General features: G+C 41.2%; 1 protein-coding gene across 8 annotated transcripts in view; it reads left to right on the top strand.

Annotated features, from left to right (window-relative positions):
• CDH4 (cadherin 4) overlaps nucleotides 1–21777 on the top strand; it is a 954442-nt gene that overhangs the window by 585857 nt on the left and 346808 nt on the right. For 6 of the 8 annotated variants that reach the window (XM_072996786.2, XM_078392123.1, XM_072996784.2 and 3 more), the window contains one exon: nucleotides 15756–15979. In XM_072996786.2, the coding sequence (XP_072852887.2) occupies nucleotides 15756–15979 (224 nt within the window). The remainder of the gene's footprint in view (nucleotides 1–15755; nucleotides 15980–21777) is intronic. The other 2 variants (XM_072996789.2, XM_072996788.2) reach the window with 1 other exon arrangement.

The following is a 21777-nucleotide window of genomic DNA, read 5'->3' as shown; positions in this document are numbered from 1 at the left end:
AATAATCTACTCAGGCACTCAGCATAATGTCCACTATTGACTTTTCCAAAGAGTGGAATTGACTTCATGCAAAGATGATGCGTAAACTGCCTTGTTTTCGCCTTAAGTACTCTCTGTTTGCATGTAAAGCTAATAGTATTCATTAGCAAGCTTCTGGCATGCAGGTTGCTAAACAGATATTGACAAAGGGATTCATTGACTGAAGGAAGAGAGAGAATGCTTAACCAAGAGTTAAATTTCTTCCATATGGTCTTGATTGGAAACGAGTACGCACCAGGACTGCCCACATCTCCTAAACAGATATATTTGGTAACTGGGATGTTGCTTCTCTTATTGTGGGGTGGGGAGACCCACCATTTTGCCTTCTCCTGCATTCAGATTTTTGAAAGCCTCATGTTCTTCTCTCCCTACCAACAGGGATTCAGATCTTGTAAGAGTTAAACCTTCAAAGCCCTGGACATGGATGATCACATCTGGCAATTTTGATTTCTCTCACTTTGGCTTTCTTAACTTTCAAGTTACTTCCATTCCAAATATGAAAATATTTGCAGAGGTTGGGGGGGGGGAAAATCTTATTTAAAATCGCCTGAAATGAAATTCTCCTTCTGCTCTACGTATCACTCCCACACACCCCAAATGGAGCTCTTTAGCTGAGAAGGACAGTTGAGGACAGAACATTTTGGCGATTGCTAAATCATAGGGTTGCCATACGTTGGAGGAGATGTAACTGCAAGCCATTCTTTCTGATTCCTTTTCAGAGGCCCCTCATCCTTGGGCATAACCTGGCCCACAAAGGGTCAAAACCCAGCCTGCAGAAGGACTGCAGAATTTTTATTTCTATTGTTAACTGAGTAACAGCAGTGAATATCTGAGGCTGAGCATGGGTGGAAACCTTTGGCTACAGAGTTGTACAGATGAAGAGAATTTACATTGAGTGGTAATCAGCCTCAATGTATATTATAAAAATATTGGGATCAAAGTTTGGATTCATTCTGTGTATGAGAATTAAGAAATGACTGGCTAAAATATTGCTTATTCTTAAAAAAAAAAAGTGACTTTCAATTCATTCCTAGCTGTAAAATAAAGAGGGTCATCTAACATTCTCTAGGGCCTGCATGCACACATTCATTTGGTATGTGCGTTCACATCCCCTCCTTTCCTCAAGAATCTTAGCTGGAACTTTTTAATTGCTGGTTAGGCACGAACTGTCGTATTCTTATGCTAATCAACAGGATTTCAGCCACTGGATTTGTTTTATGCAGCAACAAAACATTGTGCCAACATTGCGACTTAGCGTGGTCAAGAGATGGTACAGTATATTTTAACTTTATTTGGAGTGCAGTCTCCTGAACACACTTAGCTAGCCGAAATAAATGCTAACATTCATTCATATTTGAAAACAGACTGATTGCTTTGTGTTTGGCTGAGATGTTGTAAACTAATGAAAAAATGTGTCAGCTTCTGTGATTTTCCCTTGGCTGGTGTCACTTTGTGAATGGTAGGCGGCACAAGAGGGTATCCTGTAGATCATCCGGACTGCTGCCATTTGTATTGTTAGCATTCAGGCTGTCCTTTGCTATGTAATCCTTGGCATCCTTTTTCCTGGCAATGTGGGTGCAATACTGTGCAGCAATATCAGGCTGTTTTGTAGAACTGTAGATACAGAAGCACAATATCCCTTATTTATAAAACAGGGGGAGTTTGTTTTATTTTTGAAGAATTGAATTCGTCTGCAGTCTGTTGCAACAAAACCATAAGGTGTGGTACTTTAAAGACCAAGAAGTACTGTATTATTTAGCATATTTGCCAGACTTCATCCCAGTAAGAAACCCATTAGTTTCACATCTGGTCACCCCAGTAATCTGTCCCTCTTCTTGAGCCAACTTCTTTTCAGATAGGTCTTCTTTCTTCCTCTTCCCTAAATATTCCGCCCAATACTAGCTTTCATACATGTGAAAATGAAGCTCTGTATTTAGAAGTATGGGGATTCTGACTTCACGATTGTATTCACCCAATTATTTCAATTAAAGAATAATTTCCAGCCCATAAGATTTTTGAGAATTGGTTACTTCATAGTCTATCGTTACTTAAGCCAATTTTTTTTTGTAGTACTGGTTACCCTACACACTTTCTTCTGATAAAAGGAGGAGAGTAAGTCAGGTGAACTATTTGCTTTGTAACTAGAATAAAGGAATCTCTTAGTTCCACTTAACATGACAATGTTAAAAGAAAGGTCCACCAAACACCTCTGCTTCGATAACTAACAGTCATTATCAGCGGGCCCAACATGGTCTCTGGGAGAATCATTTTCACGACATAAGCTGAGCTGGATCCCATAGAGTTATTGCTTGGACACCCCGGTTGCACTGACACCACAGAAGGGGGTACTGGCAGGGTACGCGCAAGGTCATTACCAGCACCACCTGCTCCCTACTAGTGTCGACCACTGGATTCTTTTTCTTAGCTTTCCCCACCCATCTCCGTAGCCTGTGTACTTGTCAACCAGCAGGGAGAATATGGAAAATATGGCATTAGGGGGCAGTCTGGCAAAAATATCAATCACAGATGGTTCTTTTGACCACTCCTGCTTATAATGCCTTGACCTCAAGAACCCCTAGAGCTGTGTCCATTTTGTACATAGCTAACCAGTGACCAGGTTGTGCCAGCTTGTGCAGGGAGGTGGCAGGAGCTGGGTGAAACATGGTACCAATGCTGCCCTATTCCTTTGTCCTCCCCCTTGAGTGTTGCAGGGCAGCATATGAGGGTAGCATTTCACTTCCTGCCTCAAGCAATGAGAGAATTCACACTAGCATTGGTCTATTTAGCCTCTGTGTGGCTGCATCAACTCTGGCCCCCTGGAAAATCACTATTGTCATATTGGCTTGACACTTCATTACTGCTTAGACTACCTTCTTGGGTTGGAAGATTTTCCAGGATCTGATGTAGTATCCTCTGTATTCTAAAGGAAGAAACTGCCATGCAAAAATTGTCCTTGTACAAGAAATCCCAAATTTAATTAGTGTTGGCTGCTTGCTTCATGTATGTGTGTGTGTGTGTGTGTGTGTGTGTGTGTGTGCGTGCGTGTGTGTGTGTGTTTAAAAAGGCAGTCCAAATAAATGATTGCTGACACATTTTCCAAGTGTAATAGCGAAAGGGTTCCACCTGCAAAGAAGGGTGCGTTTAGAGGTGATAAAAATTTCATGGAGCTAAATGCATTCTCCCAGGCAAAAGCGGAGCTAAATCCCATCCGTTGAGTTTTGTGTCTTCCGTTAAATTCTACATCATTAGCTCTTTGTAATCTGTACAATTCAATCCCAGGAGAGAGGCAGGAAACTAGATGTCTTGTATTTACTGACAAATAAAAAATGTCTGCTTCCGGAGAAATGAATATCATGCAGGTCTATTGAGTTGAATCACAATCTGTGTAAGCAGTTCGGAACTTGGATTAGTTACTTTGGGGGATTTTCCAGAGACCCCTAGCCAGCGTGAAGTGGCTGCAGAGCAGAGGGCCTGTTGGTCTGGTTCTGTGTGTGTGCTCCACTTTCTTTTTCTAGATGGGATAAAGGCACAGAACAGGTTTGTTGTCTGTGGCAGCAATTATTTCAAGCATAGCTTAATAAAGGAGCGTTTCCAAGCTCAGCACTCTGTAAACATACGAAGCAAAAAAAGAAAGCATGCTGCTTATTTCTGCCAGTCTAAATGACTGCTGAAATTTTGCAACATTGTTCTTAGGATGCATTTAGTCTTGCAGATGAGTAAAAGATACAGCCGTGGCTTTTAGACAGCCTTGCTTAGGTGCACCTTAACTGTACTGTGTAGGAGGGTGGCGGGAAATGAGGAGGCTGTTCTTTCAGGTGCTGTCTATCCTGCCACTGATCTCCTCACAGAGGAACTTCTGAAAAACTTCTGAAGAGCCTTTGAACACAGTCTGAAAAGTACTGTGTGGGAGAGGGATTGTAGTTCAGTAGTAGAACACATGTTTTCTGTATACAAAGTCTCATACTCTGCTTTCTTTTTAAACTTACCCAGAGTGGTAGAATATACCAGATGGGCGGGGTATAAATCAAATAAATAAATAAATAATAAATAAACTCTTAATATGATAAGCCCCAGGATTTGGGCCACTGTGCCTCAGTTCAGCTTGTTAAAGATGATGCCCAGAGCAGGGAAGGGTGGTTTATGTGCTTTTCTACCCAACATATTTGCACAACAGGATTAAATCATAGTTTGCAATCCTGCTTTCCAGAAAGCTCTGAAAGTATATTAATGTTAGTATTTGTTTAATATATTTTTACCTTACCTTTCCCCTTGAAAAGGACCCAGAGCCGCTTGCAACACTGAAAGACAATATTTGAAGCTAAGAACAATGAAAGTAAAGAGGCAGCTTGCATCATTAAAAGGCAACATTATAGCTAAGAACAATAAGTGTATAAAATATTAAAAAGGAAACCAAACAAAGGTCATTCTGAGAAATGGAGAACACAAAAATGGAAAACACAAGTAGTACTCACAATCCAGTCAAAGCAGTAATGCATAACAATCCATCTAAAAATAGCAACCTTTGCCCAGCCTATGATGCAAAATAAGGTAACTTTTTCTCATGCCCCAATAGTACTGAAAAAAGGATCCGTTCATGAATGCCTGAGCTTTTCTTTTCTTATTTCATGATGTTAGCAAATGGGAGCAGGTCCCCGATCCCCTACCATAATGACAAGGTACCTTGCTGCAGAGCTGAACTCTTTACTGAAAACAAATTTACTGTTTTTTCTGTGTATAAGACTATACTTTTGTCTAAAAGCTTTAGACAAAAAATTGAGGGTCATCTTATATGCAGAAGTAAGCTGAGGAGAGAACAAAACCAAGCAGGGATCAAAGCGATCCTGCAGCACTTTGATCCCTTTCCCCCTACACTTGCTAAGCCCCACTTATTTTTCTTAATTTTGGATTATAAAAGTGGAGGGTATCTTATACGTACATGGGAAAATACGGTAATCTTATACACGGGAAAATATGGTAACTTAAAGGGCCAATGAGCCCAGCATAACCAAGTGCCAACAGGTGTCCATCTGTCCTCCTCCACAATATTCCACCCTTAAGTAGGTGATCCACCTACCCTGTGGCCTCAAGGGCATCTCCCGCTTCCTCATCATTGCTGCCCCAATCCAGTAGGGAAGTGCATGTGGCAAAGGCTGATGCCTGCCCCACCAAGGTGGGAAACCCACCCTCCTGGGTGGGTGGGGGCCCCACCAGTGCCGTGCCACAACAAAAAATTGATACTTTTGCACTTTCCATTAAATGCAGCACATGGTAACGCACAAACTCATCCGACTGTTCTTCACTACCTGGGTTGCTTTCTTCCATTCAGCATCGTACCTCTTTCAAGAGAGAAAGTAATTAAACATGATGAGGCTAAAGGGTTAAACTGAACATGCCTGCTAATGAAGGCACCAGGCCCAGTTTTTTCCTCTCTCCTCCCCTCCGCACTTCCCTCCCTCTCTCTTTCTCCAGGCATTTGATGCGCCTTCAGCATAAGCTTCCGATAAGCATCACTGAACATTTCCACAGTGGATATGCACATATATTTTTAAACACATTTTCCCTTACCATCCCCACCACCCCAACCACCCTGTAAAAAATGATAAACCGAAAACTCTGCTGTTTATCTTGAACCCTAATTATAGAGGCTGCAGGCTCTGAATGTTAAAAAACCTGCACAGTAATGCCTGAGATTTGAGACTGGTCAAAAGAAAGATAGATCTGAGTCCAGAGAGATCTGAGCTTTGACTAAACAGCCACAATTGCTCAATCTCTTCCTTTCCCCCCCTTTCCTCCCTCTCTGTTTTTTCCCTTTTTCAATTCAAAAGTGGCTTCAGCAGCAAACTACAGACATTCTCAGCTTTTTGCAAAAAGAGAAAAGGAATTTTATCAGTGCCTTGCAATTTGCAAAGCACAAACATCATACAAGAAGTTACCCTCAGTTAAAAAGACTCAATTAGTTACTTATTAATTGTGCTGTCAAGTCAATTCCAATTTATGGTGACCTGTTCCAGGGCTTCCTAGACATAAAGAAGGTTTTCCATTCTTTTATGTAGGGGTGGGGCCATCCTGGAACTTTGTAGTTTGCCCAAGGCTACATAGGTTGGCTGTTCTCCCACAAGTCACAGTGGGGAATCTCACTCCAAGCACCAATTCACTGACCTTTCCAGCCAGCTAAAAGACACTTAATTGAAGCTCTATTTTTACTGGAAAAAGCAAGCAATTTTATGTCTTCTATGCCATAAACCAATCTTCCTGTGCCAGATGTCAAGATAAGTATATAGAATGTTACTCTTTGACTACAATCACCAGAATCCCCTAACTTGTCTGAATAATGTCCAGACGCACCTTGATACACCAACATATGTTTGTACTGAAAACTTTGAAAGACCATCCAAAGTTGCAAGGCAAATACGGAAATGTGTGTTGTCCGTCCGTCCGTCCGTCCGTCCAGCCAGCCAGCGGCCGGCCAGCCAGCCAGCCAGCCAGCCAGCCAGCCAGCCAGCCAGCCAGCCAGCCAGATAGATAGATAGATAGATAGATAGATAGATAGATAGATAGATAGATAGATAGATAGATAGATAGATAGATAGATAGATAGATAGATAGATAGATAGATAGATAGATAGATAGATAGATAGATAGATATGACTGTCAGGGCACACCTAAGAAGAATGGTGCAAACCAGATAAAAGTCAAATTGAGAAGCAGGTAATTGAGGTTCTAAGCGACTGATGGTTCTATTCCAGAGGAGACAAATGAGAAGGAAAGGCAAAATGAGACCACTGTACTTAGTGCCATTGCTCAGATCTGAATTGCTAAGAGCGAGGAACCAGAGGGAGTAGCTCCTCAGAGTGAGAAACCAAGACTGGAGAACTCGTGATCCGATAATCCCCCTCTGGTTCCTCAAATCTTAAGCCTCAAAAGTACGCTTTTGGGAGTAGAACTTTCAAAATCCTCCAGCTGGCATAATCACAGGATTCTGACAGTTGTAATTTGAAAAAACAGTATTTTCCCCCAAAACCTTGCTTAGATCATGTGGTCTGATGGAGACATATTACTGACTATACAGGTGCAGGTCTACATTACAGGAGAGATCAATATGGAAGCCGTTTATTGTGCTTCTGGCACAGGGAGTTCAGCCTCTGGTCTCTGCAGCTGCCAGAGTTCCTGGTATGAGACCCTACACCTTTGCAGAGGTATTGAAAAACAACTAAAAAACCATTAAAAGAGCCTCTTGGTGCAGTGGTTCAACTGCGGTACTGCAGCCAAAACTGTGCTCACAACCGAGGATTCAATCCCAGGTAGCCAGCTCAAGGTTCACCCAGCCTTCCATCCTTCTGAGGTCAGTAAAATGAATACCCAGCTCCCTGGGGGGGGGGAACAATGTGTAGCTTGCATAATTAATTTGTAAACCACCCAGAGAGTGCTTGAAGTGCTATGGGGCGGTATATAAGCAACACACTTTGCTTTTTTTTGCTTTACCAGTGCTATTCAAACTCACCGCTTCCCATGCATGTCTTTTATCACAAATATATCCAAGACTGGTCCTTTGAATTGTGCTACAAAGCTTGGCTTCATGATGCTGGCAAACATTCATAGAAATTCATGATTTTTTCCCCTAAAATCTATTTGCCCTTCCTCTTCCAGAAACTTGGGATGGTACCATTCTTTGTTGATAATGTTGCTGATTTCCTTTGTCTCTTGTCATTCTGCCCTGGAAAGATCTAAGGCAGTTTCCTGCAGGCTGGTGCCCTCCAGATACACCTCCCATCATCCCCAGTCCTTTGACTGAGGATGATGAGAGTCATTGTGCAATACTCCTGGAGTGACCTGACAATGAAACCAAGTCAAGAGAAGATCGGCAGTGATCACGGGCCTCCTCTGGTTCTGAAATGGAGGATTCATTTCTCCCCTGATATCCTCCGTCTGTAGCCAGGTTTGTTTTAACTAATAGAAATAATTAGCAAGTCACAGAGGGAGTTCTGTCTACAAGGCAGTCGTTGTCAGATAATGGAGCATAAAAGTTGGCATGGTGTCATAAGACATAAGCATAGCATGTTGGAACAACGTGCAGTGATTTAAACAGATGCTTAACTATTTTCAATACTAGGTATATTTGTGTATATTTTAAGAAAAAGAAAGAACAGATAAACTGTGTTAGTAGACAAACCTGGTTCAAATGATGATCAGAAAGGGGATTGATTAAAACTGTGGATACATTTATATTGATTTCTGCTCCATCTTGTTATTTTAAGGGTAAACTCTTCATTTTCCCCCTTTTCATTCATTCTTCTTTGGTTTCTTTTGGTATTTTTGCTTAGTTTGAGGTTCCTCTAGACAGCCTGGCATATCCTTGTTTCCCAGTGGTATAGCCAGTCCTCACGTGAGTTTGCTATTAGTGGAATTGATTAACGATACTATAAATAAAGGCTTTGGGAGAGCAGGTAGCTGCAGATAGCATTTTGCCCCTCCCTGGACTGACAGCAAATGATTGTCCGGGGTCCTTTTTTCAAATGTGGTTGGACTTGAAATCTCTTGAGATACACAGGCAAACACAATGTTTTTTCGTTTCTAACTCATGTTTGAACTGGTAGGAAGATATGGTGAATGAATGATAGTATAGTATTTCCTAAATGAACTGGTGTATAATGGGGCCCAAAATTATCTGCTTCCTGGGCTGCAGAAACCAAATTTTGGTTGGCATTCTCAGAGATGGGAGGCACTGATTAAGAGGCAGAAATGTCAAGGCTGTGGCTGACATGGGAAATTATTTTCTACATTCCAAAATGGCAATATAAAGGTGAAAATGTCTGCTGGGTGGGTGGAATTCATTTTGTGAAACAAAATCGAGTAAGGCACCTTTTTCTCTGGTTTTGGAAATAAACAGTAATTAAATCAAGGAAGCTGTGACAGTGAAATTGCTTAAAACCTGATCCTCCCACAATAATTGCATAGATACACCCATCTTTTAAAAAAAAAAGCCAAGGTACCAATATCCATCATTTCTTATCAGCCAGATGTGTCATTTGTTGCTGGCTTCCCTCATAATTTACATTTAGCTTAGATGACAGTTCAGAAAGTATTTATTCATGTATTGGCAAATAAATATGCTGTTGGAGATACTCTTGTGCAGTTCTTCATAAACGCACCTTCCTAATACTATAAGCTATCAAAAAGGGTAGAGCCAACTTAGATTATAATCCTATACACACTTGCTTGTGTGTATAGGATTATAATTCTCACTGGATTCCATAATAGCCCAGAGTCTTCAGTGATAAAACTATTAAAGACTAACTTTATGACAGACTTTATTACAAATTTTTGTTTGCTATAAGCTTCCATGGACTTACAAAAATAAAACAATGCGGCACCTTTAAAATTGTGCCATTTATTACAGGGCGAGTCACTTCCTCCTGTATTCTTAAAATACAGAATAATAGTCCATGGAAATTCTGCTGGTATTTAAGGTGCTACAACAGATTTGTTTTTGATTGTGTTTCATATGGCAGAACAAACCAACACAGCTACTTCTTTGAAAACATCCATGGGTGGCAGCCGATGTCCTTGCGTAGGACAGATAAAAATGTGTTAGTCTTTAATATGCCACAAGACTTCTGTTTTTTCTCACTGCAGTTCAACAGTACTTTCTTCTCAGAAGAGATGTATTCCATTGCACTGTAAGGAAAAGTAGCAGAAATGTATTTACTTATTTAATTTTTATAGTACCCCTTTGGTGAAAAACCTCTGCCTTAGGCGATTTACAACAGAGCTAAAATATCTCAACCAGCAAATGATAAAATTAAGCTCAAAAACAAACAACAACAATAATAATAAAAGACATCAACAACTGAGGTAGATAATACAAATGAGGGTCAACAGAAAGACTTTCATAGAAGAGAATTACCAAAGGCTTCTATAAAGAGTTCTGCCTTAACTACTGTAGTTTGTAAAAGACCCAGAGGTAGGGGCCCCAGCAGACCTCTGATGGGAGTGAGTTCCACAAAGACGAAGCCACCACTGAGAAGGCCCAGTTCCTAGTTAACACCTTCTGGGCCTCCTTTGCTGTAGGCACCTATAGCAGCAAGACCTGAGAGGAATGGGTGACATGGACAGCAGTTCTGTGAGGGAGATGCTGTACCAAAGGTATTGAGGTCCTAAATCATTTTAAGGCTTTGTATGGCAATACCAACACATTGAATTTGGCCCAGATGTCTACAGGGAGCCAATGTGGGGGAGGGCAGGATTGGGGAAATATGATTGAATTTGAATATCCCAGAAACTAACTGGGCTGCCACACTCTGGGTATTCTTGGACTACAACTCCCAGAATTCCCCACAGCCAGCAAAGTTCTGGAAGCTGTAGTCAAATGTGTAATTTTTTTCCATCTCTGCTTTCTCATGCTTCTCGCTGCCTCCTGTACCTTTTGCTATATTCAAAAAGATAAAACCAAAGTTAGGATAAGTCAATAGACATTGATTTTGGTTTATCAAATGATTTGTGTGAAAAATATCTGCAGAAAGATGAAGCAAATATCGTAACAAAACCAAGCCAGAGAAAATAAACAATAGTTTATCTCTTTTCTGTCAGGAAAACAAGCAATCAATCAAAGACTTGAGCATCTGGAATGGTTTCCAATTGTCACCAAAAAAGAAAGGGGAGATCTAAACAAATATGTTTGTTGAGAGAATTACGACAGTTTTGGTTGTATGTATTACTAATTTTTTTTAAAAAATGGTATTCATTTTGTGTGAGGTAACACCAAAGCAGATGTTAAGTTCCCTCCGTTCTTCTTCCCCCTATGGTTTCCCCTACAAAAAAATAAAAATTGCATTGCAATAGCCGCCTTGGATCCTTTTCTGGGCTAAAAATATTTTAAGTAATTAAAATATATAAATAATATAGGTAAAGGTAAAGGTTCCCCTTGACATTTTAGTCAGTCATGTTCCACTCTAGGGGGCGGTGCTCATCCCCGTTTCCAAGCCGTAGAGCCAGCGTTTGTCCGAAGACAGTTTCCGTGGTCACATGGCCAGCATGACTAGGGAATGCCATTTACCTTCCCACCAAGGTGGTCCCTATTTATCTACTCGCATTTGCATGCTTTCGAACTGCTAGGTTGGCAAGGAGCTGGGACAAAGCGACAGGCGCTCACTCTGTCGCGTGGATTCGATCTTACAATTGCTGGTCTTCTGACCCTGCAGCACACAAAGGCTTCTGCAGTTTAACCTGCAGTGCCACCACGGCCCTAAATAAATAATATAGTTTATAATATATAAATTGTGCATAGGACACTTCCACACACAAAAAGCAATGTGTTTATATGCAGTTCTCCTGGGTTCTTTGAAGCTAGATAATAAATGAATATTGCAACAACTAGAAACATCATGGGGATCTGTATTTTTAAAAGAGAAAACAAAATAACAACACAATTCAAACCAATCCCAAATTGGCTTCTACAGGGTTTCAGACTGACTTGTTAAGTTCTATCTATCAACAAGCCACAGTCGCAAGAACTCATTGGAGAACTGTCCCACAAATGCTGTAATCCTAAAGTCCCCGTATCAAAAAGTTTTTGCTTCCAAAAACCTTGCTGTGAGAAGTCCAACAGACTAAGAATTAGAATAGATAAATTTGAAGTCTCTAGGTACATGAGAAGGCATGCTAGAATCTTTGTTGCAGTGATTCGTAGACTCACTGTTTGGTCTTTGGGAAGCCAGTATTCCATCTTCATAGAAATTGTGAAAATTAAATTTCCCAGCTTTTAGAACCAAGCATTCTGATAAATAGATTGGCTCACAAGTGAGGCCAAGAATGGGCCTGAGTGTGACCTGCAGCATAGGCAGCTTGTGGCCCAAGGTGCAAGTGCTGGAGAAGGATCTTACCCTAGAATTTTGTAGTGAGATGCTCCCCTGCTTGGACCACAAGGTAAAACTGGGGAGAGAGCAGGTTTTAATCAGGGCCTTCTCAAACTTGCTTCACCTCTATGACTATAGTGGGATGTTGTGCCGTACTAAAAATGTGTGTTCTCCTCCTGTGTGAGGTCCAGAATGCCATTAGCCGCCTAGAGTGGTCACATTTGACCAGATAGGCAGGGTATAAATGAAATAAATAAATAAATAAAATAAATAAAATTAGGTTTTTTTCAAGAAATGACTCTCTATTTCAAGCAATGACTATCTTTTTTTTCCCAGTGACCTTGTTTACATGCTCTTCTTGCCAGCAATCGATTTTACTTACAGGCAAAATGATTAACAAACATATGTCACAACTTTTCTAAATAATTATTTGCAGCTGCCATCTGTTTATTATTTTCCTGTCTCTTGTTTATATCTTGGAAAGATATCTTTGTGGTTGCCAAAGAGCTGTTATAATCTCAGTGAGCTTGCTGAAGCTGATTCTCATAAACATGTTTTCATGCTACAAGATTTCATGCTACACTTTTAGGGCAAAACTATTATCCATGACCATTTAAAAAAAAACTTTAGAAACTATTGTTTTTCTCTGTTTTTGGTTTGAAATGTATCACTTATGAATGGCTGTTAAAATAAACTAGCAGAGCGACATTTTAAAAATACTGTACATGGTTTACTCAATGTGGCCTTTTGTCTTCAGTGTACTTCCAGAGGGAATGCAGAAAACACACCTCTGTTTAAAAAGTGGCAGGAAATCTATGATACTCTCACCTAGCTACCACAGCTAGGCTGCCTCCTTGGACATGAAAAGTAAAAATGATATAATGGTCAGGGTTTGTTTTAAAAAGGAAGACAAAATATTGCTAGGCCACATGTGTACCAGATATGTATGAATCACACAAACAAATTAAAACGTCAGATTATACTGAGACTTCAAGTGCTAAAATTAAAAAACAAACAAACATATTTTTGTCTTCTGAAAACTCCAAACAGGGAAATTGTAATTAGGTCACAGGACAAGTTTAAGTTGAAACAGTATATAAAAATTCAATTAACTTTGTTCTTACTTTGGATTTCTTAGTCTTCTTCATGGTTTCTATGAAAAAAATGGTTATCTTAGTGGGGGTGGACACTTATCAACAAAGAAAAGACACATTGCTAAAAATGTGGCCCAAAGAAGCCTTTTATTTGTATATACATATACATATGCATATACAAGATGGGCAGCCTCCAGGCTGTTGTTCTTTCGTCTTGTGATTCTTTGGCTGAAATACTGTTGGGCAAATGGTCTAAGTTAAGAAACGTGTGTATGCATTATCTACTATATGCCAAGTTATGTGGCTCACGGTATGTTAGAGATGGGCACAAACCACCAACCAGCAGTTCGTGCTGGTTCGTCCTTCAGCCTAACAGATGTTTGACACTTCCCAGCCCCACCTCCTCCTGTGGGCACCCACTCTGAGTCAGCATCCAGAGGGAGTGGGCTGGGGAAACCAGGGCAGACTCTGGTGGCATTGCTGGGAAGTGCCGAAGACCTGTCCAGCTGATGAACTGTCAGTTCTGTGGTTCATGCCCATCTCTAGACCTTTAATGCACAGCTTGACTCTCCAGTCACCGAGAGCAAGGCTATTGCCCTAAATATTTTTTTAAAAGATGAAAGTATTATGTCACAAGGTCTGGATGGATGCTCACACTAGAACAAATGGGATTTTTACCACAAGTGAACATCAATACAAATCCATGTATTTGTTTCCTGTTCAAGTCATACAACCAGCCAGCTAACTATGTTCTCCTTTGTTGTACTCCATTATATAACCTCTGTCACCTGGTTTTCTATTATCTATGCCAGTGGTCCCCATTCTTGGGCCCCCAGATGTTCTTGGACTACATCTCCCAGAAGCCTTCACCACCACCTCTGCTGGCCAGGATTTCAAAGTCCAAGAACATCTGGAGGCCCGAGATTGGGGACCACTAATCTATACAACAGTTAATCACCATTCTGTAGCCACTAAGTAGGCTTGGGCCTCCTTGGGTGTTCTAGAGCAGTGGTCCCCAAACTTGGGCCTCCAGATGTTCTTGGTCTACAACTCCCAGAAGCCTTCACTGCCCCCTCTGTTGGCCAGGATTTCTGGGAGTTGAAGTCCAAGAACATCTGGAGGCCCAAGGTTGGGGACCACTGTTCTAGAGGTCTCTCTGTCCTATGTATTTCTGCAAAAAAAATATAAATATATAGAAAGAAAGAAAGAAAGAAAGAAAGAAAGAAAGAAAGAAAGAAAGAAAGAAAGAAAGAAAGAAAGAAAGAAAGAAAGAAAGAAAGAAAGAAAGAAAGAAAGAAAGAGAGGAAATCTCCCAAACTTGCTGAATACCTTGCTGTCCTGCGAGGGTGATGCCCTTTTGACCCCATTGTACTAGAGAGCTAGGCTTGCTATTTATATGGAAATTCCATGAACAAAACCCAGGGTTCTCTTTCTTTACCATCTGTAAAATAGTTTCAACTAGTCCATCAACTTGATGTTAAAACAAAGACAGTGACAGCATTATGGTTTCTACCCTATAACTTTTATCCAATGCCTTTCACTTCAATTGTATTTCCAACCATTTGTCACATGTCATAATCTCAAGTATTTTGAGCCTTTCCTGAATGCATCTGTGCCGTACAGAAGTATCTAGCTTTAGCAGTGGCTTTTAATTATTCTGCAACTAATAATGGTAATCTGATAACAAAATGATTATGGATATTTAAGTTCCCATTAAAGCATGCATAAGCATCTTGTCTACATGGCAGATAGAGGGAAGCTGGGTGTGTGTGGAATGGGTGGTCAACTGTGTGGCTGATAGTTTTCCAACTCATTCAAAAGATAGTGGAGATGGAGAGAAATCCAGTTGCAGCAACAGGGATCGGCTGCCTCTCCGATGTAATGCAACTTTAGAAAGTAGTTTAAAAATAGCCACTGGCCATTTTGCTAGGAATGGCAATAAAGTTCAAGAGCTTCTTCAAAAGGTCAAAGAAACAGTTATATTATTTCCTTAATGTTTGTTCAAGGTTTCAGGTAGGATGATAGACAATAAGGTCTGGGGCTTCCATCTAGCCACTGCCCTTTTATGATGTTCATAAACCTCCCCACCACCTGTTTTTTTATGGGAAGCTTGTCTACAGCATACATTGCAAAAAAAGAGGTAGTGGGTTATCAAAAAAAGGATGTTCAAAGAGTACAGAGATTTGCATAAAAGGTGCATATACTGATTAATGTGTATGATGTACATTTAGAAATCGTCATTACTGTAAAATAAACAGGAACACAATACATTCCACTATGACAGGGGTTACAGACTGAGACCAGGTGATCCATGCACCTGCTCGGTCTACTGTCCAGATGCTAACTGGGTAGAAAACTTCAAGGCCCATGCTCTCTCTTCGTATGGCTATTTGTCTTCAAACTGAATCAGGCAAACCTTCAAATAGGTGTTCCTGGACAGGTCATTTCTACTGCTCCAGAATTAAACACCTTTCCATCGGCAGTAGCTCCTCCTACCAAATCTGCTCTTGAAAAGTTACAGCTTCCCTTTAGAACAGGTTCTTTGTTTGATGGTTAAAAAAAAAAAAAAACACTTCCAGGAGGCATTTCTCCTTTGAAACAAAGCTTGAGCACTACTATGCTATATAGAGAGTTTATTATTATCTGCAGTTTGGCGCCATCTGTTACTGGGCCTGGAACCGATCTCCCATGGATACTGTGGTCCTACTGTAATATCAGTAGCCTGAATAACAACAACAACAATAATGTTTTCTTCTGTCTTCCTTTCTAGTGAAATTTAGCGGCTGCTCGGAGAGCAAGGGGATTCGGTACGAAACTGACAACCTGGACTTCAAGGTGAGGACCGATGGAACCGTCTACGCTACCAAAAGGGTGCAAATCCCCTCGGAGCAGACAATATTTATGGTGACGGCATGGGACCACCAGGCCCTAGAAAGATGGGAAACAATGGTCAGGTTACTGGTGGGAGAGAAATCCCAACACAAGGGACACAAGGTAAAAAAAAAAATAGCAATAATGGTAATTTTTAAAACATAGAATAGCCATTGGTTCTATAACTATCCCAAAGCAACTGTTCCTCCTTGTTTGACTTCCTTAAACTAGATGCAAGAAGATCCAGTAACAAAATAAGTACATGGACATAATACATGACATGGTGTTGACTATATCCAGACATGGTCATGGGCAGCTCATTGGGCCATTATTCCTGCGTTTCTCCTGTCTTCTTATTCATTTCTAGGAGCCAGTCAAAGCATTTGTATTTTAGCCTATGGCTAGTTTTAGTGCATGGGAAGAGAATGTGTTACCATCCTGCCTTGAGTGGACCACCTCAAAAGGAAGCTATAAGAATCATATATTTGAAAAGCAAAACTTAAACTGCCTTATTAACCAGACTAAAACTCTTCTAATACACTGGCGTCTGAGGTTGTTTTTAAATTTGCATGTAGTTTCCCTTGGATCAGCCTCATCTGCCATGGTAACAGGAATGGCACAGTGGTGCGGAGCATCACGCTCAACGGGGATCATTGGGTTGCAGGATCTTTTTCTGCTAAACAGTCACGAGTGTTCAATCTTGAGCATCACTTAGCAGTAGTGCAGGACTCTTTAATCTGGAGTGGCTGTCATGGTAGGAATGCCTAGCAAACATAAAATGGCTACCCATGACAATGGCAGAGGGGAAGGATTTGCAAGGAGAAAGTCAAGTGGGGAAGTAGTTAACTCTTTCCCCTCCCCCCATTCTCTCCTGTAAACCTTTTCTGTAAGTTTATTTTGGTCTAGCCACGTGAAAATAATTTATTATTTATTTATTTAATTTATTGGACTTGTATCCCGCCCGTCTAGACAGCGTCTACTCTGGGTGGCACACAACACTTTGGAGAAATCAGCCGGGGATAAGTGCCTATGCAGGAGAAACAGTGGATGGAGGAAGAGACAACTTTACTCTTCTGCTTCACCTTTCTCTTACAACTACCCCCTTGACTAACAGCAACAGCAACCTGCTGCTGATAAATGCCGCGATTTCCTTTCATAATGCGATGGCCATAAGCCTATTGGTGATTTATGATGGTGAGATTCAATGGTGTCAATCTTAGCTACTTACTTGGTTAAGTAATTGTCTGCCGTCAAGTCAATTATGATTTATGATGATCCTTTTCAGAGTTTTCTAGGGAGAAAGCACTCAGACGTGGTTTACCATTCCCTTCTTCTGGGGGCATCTTGGGACTGTTCAGCTTGTCCAAGGCTTCATAAGCTGGCTCCTGTAGGATGCATAGTGGGGAACTGAATTCCTAACCTCTGGCTCCACAGCCCGAAGCCTATCCTACTGTGCTCTCCAGCCAGCTAGTCACTTGGTACACAACAAAAAATACTTGTGGCAACTCTCTGGCTGAAATTCAGCAGCCTGACCTACACCACATAAGGCTGATGATATCATCAGCAACAGCATTTTTTTCCAGAAATTAAAGATTTCTGACTCCCACCCCTGGCCCCTGAAGGTTCTGAGCTCCCTTGGTGTCCCTCTTGATGTGGGGAAGCTTTTGGGGGCTCTGAGACGTCTTTGATTTCTGAAGAAGGCAGGTGGTGATGAAGATAATCTTGGCAAATATTTTCAGAAATTACAGCTTCTGCCTCCATTCCATGGCGTCCAACAGCTTTCAGATGGCTAAAGGGATTCCACAGGAGCCTTGTGAATTTCTTGAAGAGAAACTGAAGTTTTAAAAATTTCACTATCACAAAAAGCAGATGACATCATCCGCCTTAAGTGGTGTAGGTGCACGACCAGGATTTCAGTGATTACCCCACAGCTGTTCACCACTGCTTTAAACCACTGGACAGAATGGCAGCATGAATAACCAGTAGGATTTTGGCTACTGTCCCAAGTTTTGAATTATATACAATTCCAGTCACAGCAGCTGCAGCAATTCTGGGTGAAATGTTGCTGTTTTCTTAATTTTTAGTTAAAGATTCAGTGCTTTGGTGCCATACTGAGTAGTTTCAACTTGCTGTTGTCTATCCATGCCTATGGAATGGAGCAGGTTGAAACCATGAATAATAAATAAATATAAGTCTATCAGGGAGACAGGTTTTTCTAAACAGGAGCCTCAGCTTGCAATAGTGAGACCCTTGTGAATAATTCTCCAGCTATGAATTCTATTCCCTCCTCACTTGTTTTCAGATTAATGTTGCAGAAGGGAAGGACTGACTTTTCAGCTTTATTCTTCCAAGGCCACTTGATCATCATTGGGTTTGAACTTTGGTGAACCAGGAGGAAATGTTTCACATAAGCTTGTCTTCCTTTCTGCTTTTGCGGAGATGTATTGGACCCTTTATAGACCCTCCCAACAGAGGATGGAAGAGAGGCTGATTTCTCTGCTCCTATGAGAGCTCCTTCCAAGCGCCTCTTCCAGACATTGAGGACCAGAGCTATTCTGCCACTGCTTCCCAAAGCCTGAGGAAGTTCCCTTTTTTTAAAGGACAACAATCAGAATCATCCAGCCAGTATGGCCAATAACTGTGCTGTCATGGGAATTCTGGATCCCATAATAGGAAAAATGGACTTTCTGAAGCTCTTCTGCTTCCACTTCTGAAAGCTGGAGGCTGTTTAGCAGAGTTTTTGAAAGTCCTAAAGACAAAATAATCTTCAGGACCATGGAGTGTAGCAGCTTTAGTTGATGACCTCCCAACTTAAAGTTACACAAGCCAGAAATTGCTCCATTGAGAATGACAGAGCTCAAGTATTTTAAAAATTCCTCCTTGTCCCAGTAGCATGAACAAGGGAGTTCCTTCTAGCACCGACTCTTCTGCATTCAGTTCAGAAGCAGCGTCTTTAGTGGGTCCCTTTATTAGGTCCTACAGAACCATTATCCAAGCAGGGATCCAGGTTTGTGGTTGAAGATTGAGTTCAGAGGAGGGCAACAAGGATGGCCAGGGAACTGGAAACCAAGCCCTAGAAGGAAAGACTGAAAGAACTGGGCATGTTTAGCTTTGAGAAAAGAAGACTGAGGAGAGATATGATAGCACTTGAAAGGTAGCCATCCAGAGGAGGGGCTGGATCTGTTCTCTATCAGAGTGCAGGACACATAATAATGGGCTCAAGCTACAGGAAGACAGAAAAGTGTCAGGAAAAACTTCTAAACTGTTAGAGCAGTGGAACCAAATATTTTATTTTATTTTATTTATTGTATTTATACCCTGCCTATCTAGTCATTTCGACCAGTGCTTCAGTGCTGAGGCATTCAAGAGAAAACTGGACAACTGTCTGTCAGATCTGCTTTGATTTGGGCTTCTCCATTGGGCAGGGGGCTTGACACAATGACCTTATAAACTCGTTGCAAATCAATTATTCTGTGATTCTATTTGGAAAATGGAGAAGTGTTTTTTAGAAAGCCATTTTAAAAAAACCAGCTACTCTGTCAGCCTGACCTTAAGGTAACGGAAGAGCCTGGGAAAGTTTGGAGAGGTATAGAATATAAGTGTCCTTGCCTTGGCCACCTGCCACCAGTTCAGAGCCCAACATATTTTTGTTTCTACAGAGAGATGTCAATCCTTCCTTCTCTTGCTTTCCTGTTTGAGGAGCAACCCTCTTTTTTACTTCTTTTTGCCTGCAGAAAGGTGAAATATTTTGCAGCACTCATGACAAAAGGGGTCTGATTTATGAAAACAGGTTTGTTTTTTGTGTAGATTGTGCAACTGTAAAAAAAAAATCCAGTCAGTCTCAGCCTTGATCTTAAAGTTTAGAAGCAGGCTGTATGTGTCTTTTTGAACACACTTCTTTCTATGCTTTTGTGTGTGTGAGGGGGGAGGGGTTGCTTTAAAACAGAAGGCTTCAGTTTTCCGCAGAAACAAATGACATTGATTATGAATATTTCATTCTCTTGTCCTCACACTGGAAGTGAGGTTCCTTGCTAAAAATTCCTTGAGATATGTAAGCTGAGGAACTGGATTTATCCACGAAACCTCCATTAAAATATATCAGTTAGGAAGGGGACGTGGTGGCGCTGTGGGCTAAACCGCAGAAGCCTGTGCTGCAGGGTCAGAAGACCAAGCAGTCATAAGATCGAATCCACGCGACAGAGTGAGCGCCTGTTGCTTGTCCCAGCTCCCGCCAGCCTAGCGGTTCGAAAGCATGCAAATGCAAGTAGATAAATAGGGACCACCTTGGTGGGAAGGTAAACAGCATTCCGTGTCTAAATCACACTGGCCATGTGACCACGGAAAGATTGTCTTCGGACAAACGCTGGCTCTATGGCTTGAAGAGCGGGATGAGCGCCGCCCCCTAAAGTCGGACACGACTGGACAAAAATTGTCAAGGGGAACCTTTACCTTTACCTTTTAGTCTTTAAGGGGCCATGATGTTTTTGTCATTTTTTAAATTTTTAATTTGTTTTTTGCTTTATATTCTGTGTTACGGACACCCATGTCAGTTGAGAAAGGTATCTTGATTTTTTTTTTGTCTGAACTTGAATTCAAAAGAATACTTTCAACCTTTGCATATCCACAAAACAGCTTCTGTATTGGTGCTACCGCCACGGACTTGGGTGCACAAACTGTAGCATTTGGTTGTTGTTATACAATGGTGCCCCACATAGCGATGTTAATCCACTCCAGGATTAACGTCGCTATCCGGATTTGTCGCTATGCGGTGGGGGGGAACCCATAGGAACCATTAAACTCCGTTTAATGTGTTCCTATTGGGGAAAAACTCACCGCTATGCGGGGAATCCTCCATCCGGCCGCCATTTTTGCCGCCCGGTAAGCGAGGGCAGGGCGCAAAAATGCTGCAGGTGGCCATTTTCTGCACACGGCGGCCATTTTGGAACCACCAATGAGCTGTTTTCTAAACATCGCAATGCGAAGATCGGTAAGCGAAACGCTTACCGATCATCGCAATGTGATATTTAGCTATTAAGTACATCACAATGCGATCGCATTAGCGATCGCAAAAACCGTGTTGCTATGCGGATTCCTCATTAAACGATGCGCTCGTTAAGCGAGGCACCACTGTAATTGCTCGCGTTGTCTGTTATGTAACTGTGAATAAGAAGAAATTCATTTTGTGAAATTGAATCTCCAAGGTTCATCAGTAGATATCCAAGTGAACAAGTCACTCCCTAGAACTAAAAAAGTGTTACATGTTTATGTCATGTGTCTTGGGGCACACCTAGGACTTGCAAGTCGTCCGGTGACACACAAAGAAAATCATATTACAGGTCCTGGCTGCTATTTTGCTCTCTTCCATTCTGCTGTGTGCATTTCGAAAGCAATGTGCAACCAGCTCTAGTGCTGTCTGGAGAAACAGAAGCAGAGATGGAGTCATGAAGAATGTTGGGGACAATGAGGGAACAATGAATACTAAGAAGAGAGGGCAATTGGGGAGAGAGCATGAGAAAAGAAATGGTGGATATAGAGAAGCAAGAATGTCTCAAGGCCCAGTCTAGACTTGTGTGACAGACTTCAGTCATATGGGATCTACTTATTATTATTATTGCTAAAAGAAAATACCACCCACAGTCAAGCAAAGTTATAAAAACATTGACTAGTATTATTAATTAATTTTTTTTTGCTAATATCTCAAGATTGACCTTGTGGATCCAAATTAAAAAAAAATGTGACTGACAGGATAGAAATCAAGGATGTGCAAAAAAAAAATTACCCATCAAAAGCTCTCGTATACATATATTTGGGCTGCACTTCCCTGATTACACTCAGAAATGGTAAAACAAAACTTTTAAAGCACTGGCTTCTAATCCATTTTATGTCATGTCTTGTACTGGTTGTGAACATTTCAGGGCTCT

The sequence above is a fragment of the Pogona vitticeps genome, chromosome 4 (genome assembly GCF_051106095.1).
Source record: "Pogona vitticeps strain Pit_001003342236 chromosome 4, PviZW2.1, whole genome shotgun sequence".
NCBI lineage: Eukaryota > Metazoa > Chordata > Lepidosauria > Squamata > Agamidae > Pogona > Pogona vitticeps.
The sequence above is the reverse complement of the archived record's forward strand: the minus strand, read 5'-3'. Positions and strand labels throughout refer to the sequence as shown.